This window comes from Populus euphratica, unplaced genomic scaffold (assembly GCF_000495115.2).
Source record: "Populus euphratica unplaced genomic scaffold, PopEup_1.0 scaffold474.1, whole genome shotgun sequence".
Taxonomy (NCBI): Eukaryota; Viridiplantae; Streptophyta; class Magnoliopsida; order Malpighiales; family Salicaceae; genus Populus; species Populus euphratica.
In genome coordinates, this window is record NW_011500351.1 from 6,424 (window position 1) to 8,074 (window position 1,651).

At 37.1% G+C, this 1,651-nt stretch overlaps 1 protein-coding gene across 1 annotated transcript; it reads left to right on the top strand.

The window, feature by feature from the left end:
* The first annotated feature begins 400 nt into the window (after positions 1-400).
* Positions 401-1,204, top strand: LOC105113935 (uncharacterized). The gene is made up of 3 exons (XM_011010303.1): positions 401-528; positions 688-776; positions 859-1,204. The coding sequence occupies exons 1-3, from the start codon at positions 505-507 to the stop codon at positions 1,004-1,006; spliced, it is 261 nt and encodes an 86-aa protein (XP_011008605.1). The 5' UTR covers positions 401-504; the 3' UTR covers positions 1,007-1,204.
* Positions 1,205-1,651: the final 447 nt, after the last annotated feature.

The following is a 1,651-nucleotide window of genomic DNA, read 5'->3' on the forward strand; positions in this document are numbered from 1 at the left end:
ATAACCTGCGTGTTTTGTGCCTGGCTTCCCCTTCACGTTTTTTTTGTAGAAAACAAGTTAACCATGAAACAGTCAATAATAGCATTTAGATTAGAAGAAATAAAATCTATGGCAAGAATTCCAATCCATAAATAATTTTCGAAATGGGAACACAGATTAAAAAGAAAAAGAAGCTCAAACTCGTCAACAGATCCATCGGGTCATGGAAAGTTCCAAATTTAGCAAAACAAGGGGCTAGGGCCCCTGGTTTCATCGTGTAAAAGTCATCGTTAATTCTCAGCCCACTGAAATCTGCAGTCCAGATTATACCTTACTTTGCTGCTGGTCAAGTCATTCTCCTGAGCTGGAGCTGGCTCAAGTTATGACATGGCACTATATATACAAACAAAATAATAGCACCTCTGCCTGTGAGTATAACGATTCAATACAGCAGTTGGCTTATTTCTTGAAGTCCAAGGACAACATTAAAACATCAGCTTTGCATAGAGGAGCACAAGCCTTCCAATGGGGCGTTGGATGAAGCCAGAGGTAAGCAAGCGTCATCACCACCATTTTCAAGGGGCTTCAACTATTATATAATTCTATAAAGATCATGGGCTAAAGCAGCAGTACCATCTGGGCTAGTTTCTCTATGCCTGATATTTGATCTTCTTGCATCTCACGGGCTTAAGTGTTTTGTGCTGCCAGGTCTACCCGCTATTGGCTGCAATGACCTGTGTAACAAGTTTGTGCATCTTTCAGCTTACAAGGAACGTTTTCCTGAACCCTGATGTCAGGTACACTAAATTCTTACACTCACAGAAATATTCTATTTTTCACTTTGTTGATCGTTTTTCCTTTGCTGGAATTGATTAACAGAATCAACAAAGCAAAACGTAGCATGGGAGTGCTAGGAAACAATGAGGAAGGAGAGAGGTATGCTGACCATGGCCTGCGCAGATTCCTGAGAACTCGCCCACCTGAAATCATGCCTGCCATCAACCACTTCTTTACTGAAAATAAATGAACCAAGACCAGCTTAAATTTTAATCCCCCTGAAGCTAGCTTGGATTATTGGTTATATGATAATCATAGCTCGCAACTTACCTTCTTTTTTTTTTAATATACAGTACTGTGTGAAATTGAATTTGGGGTTGTTATAAATGTTATGATACGTAGTGGTTTTGGAATTTGGTTCATTTGCTAGAGTTTTCAATAATGAAATTTAAACAACATTTTTTATTCAAGAATTCTTCCTTTCATTGACGAGGCCAATGTTATCAGAATTCAAAACATCTATCTAATAATACCTTGAATGTTGAGTTTTTATTATGGATATATAATGATAGGGTTCAAAAGAAAAAGAAAAAGTGTAGTACAAGTTTGTGTTAAGCCTATAAAATGATAGGGTTTGACCCTTTTGGTTTGTCAAATGAAGTTCAACATAAAGCTCGGTTAATATGAACCTAATAGAGTTTATTTTAGGTTTGGTTTGACCTATTCATGCTTGATTTGATTTTTTTTTTGTTCAATTTGAGTCCTTTGAGCTTAATTTGATCCACTTATTTGAGCCCAGTTTGATCTAACATAGAGCTTAGTTTGAGTCTGGTCAAGTGAAGCCCATTTTAGGCTCTATTTAGCTCTTTTTGCATAGATTTGGCTTTGATCATAC

Bases quoted from the DNA above. Each gene is read 5' to 3' on its own strand.
- LOC105113935 (XM_011010303.1), top strand. From the start codon at position 505: ATGGGGCGTTGGATGAAGCCAGAG. The intron at 529-687 runs GTAAGCAAGCGT...TTGTGCTGCCAG, and splicing joins GGCGTTGGATGAAGCCAGAG to GTCTACCCGCTATTGGCTGC. The intron at 777-858 runs GTACACTAAATT...ATTGATTAACAG, and splicing joins TTCCTGAACCCTGATGTCAG to AATCAACAAAGCAAAACGTA.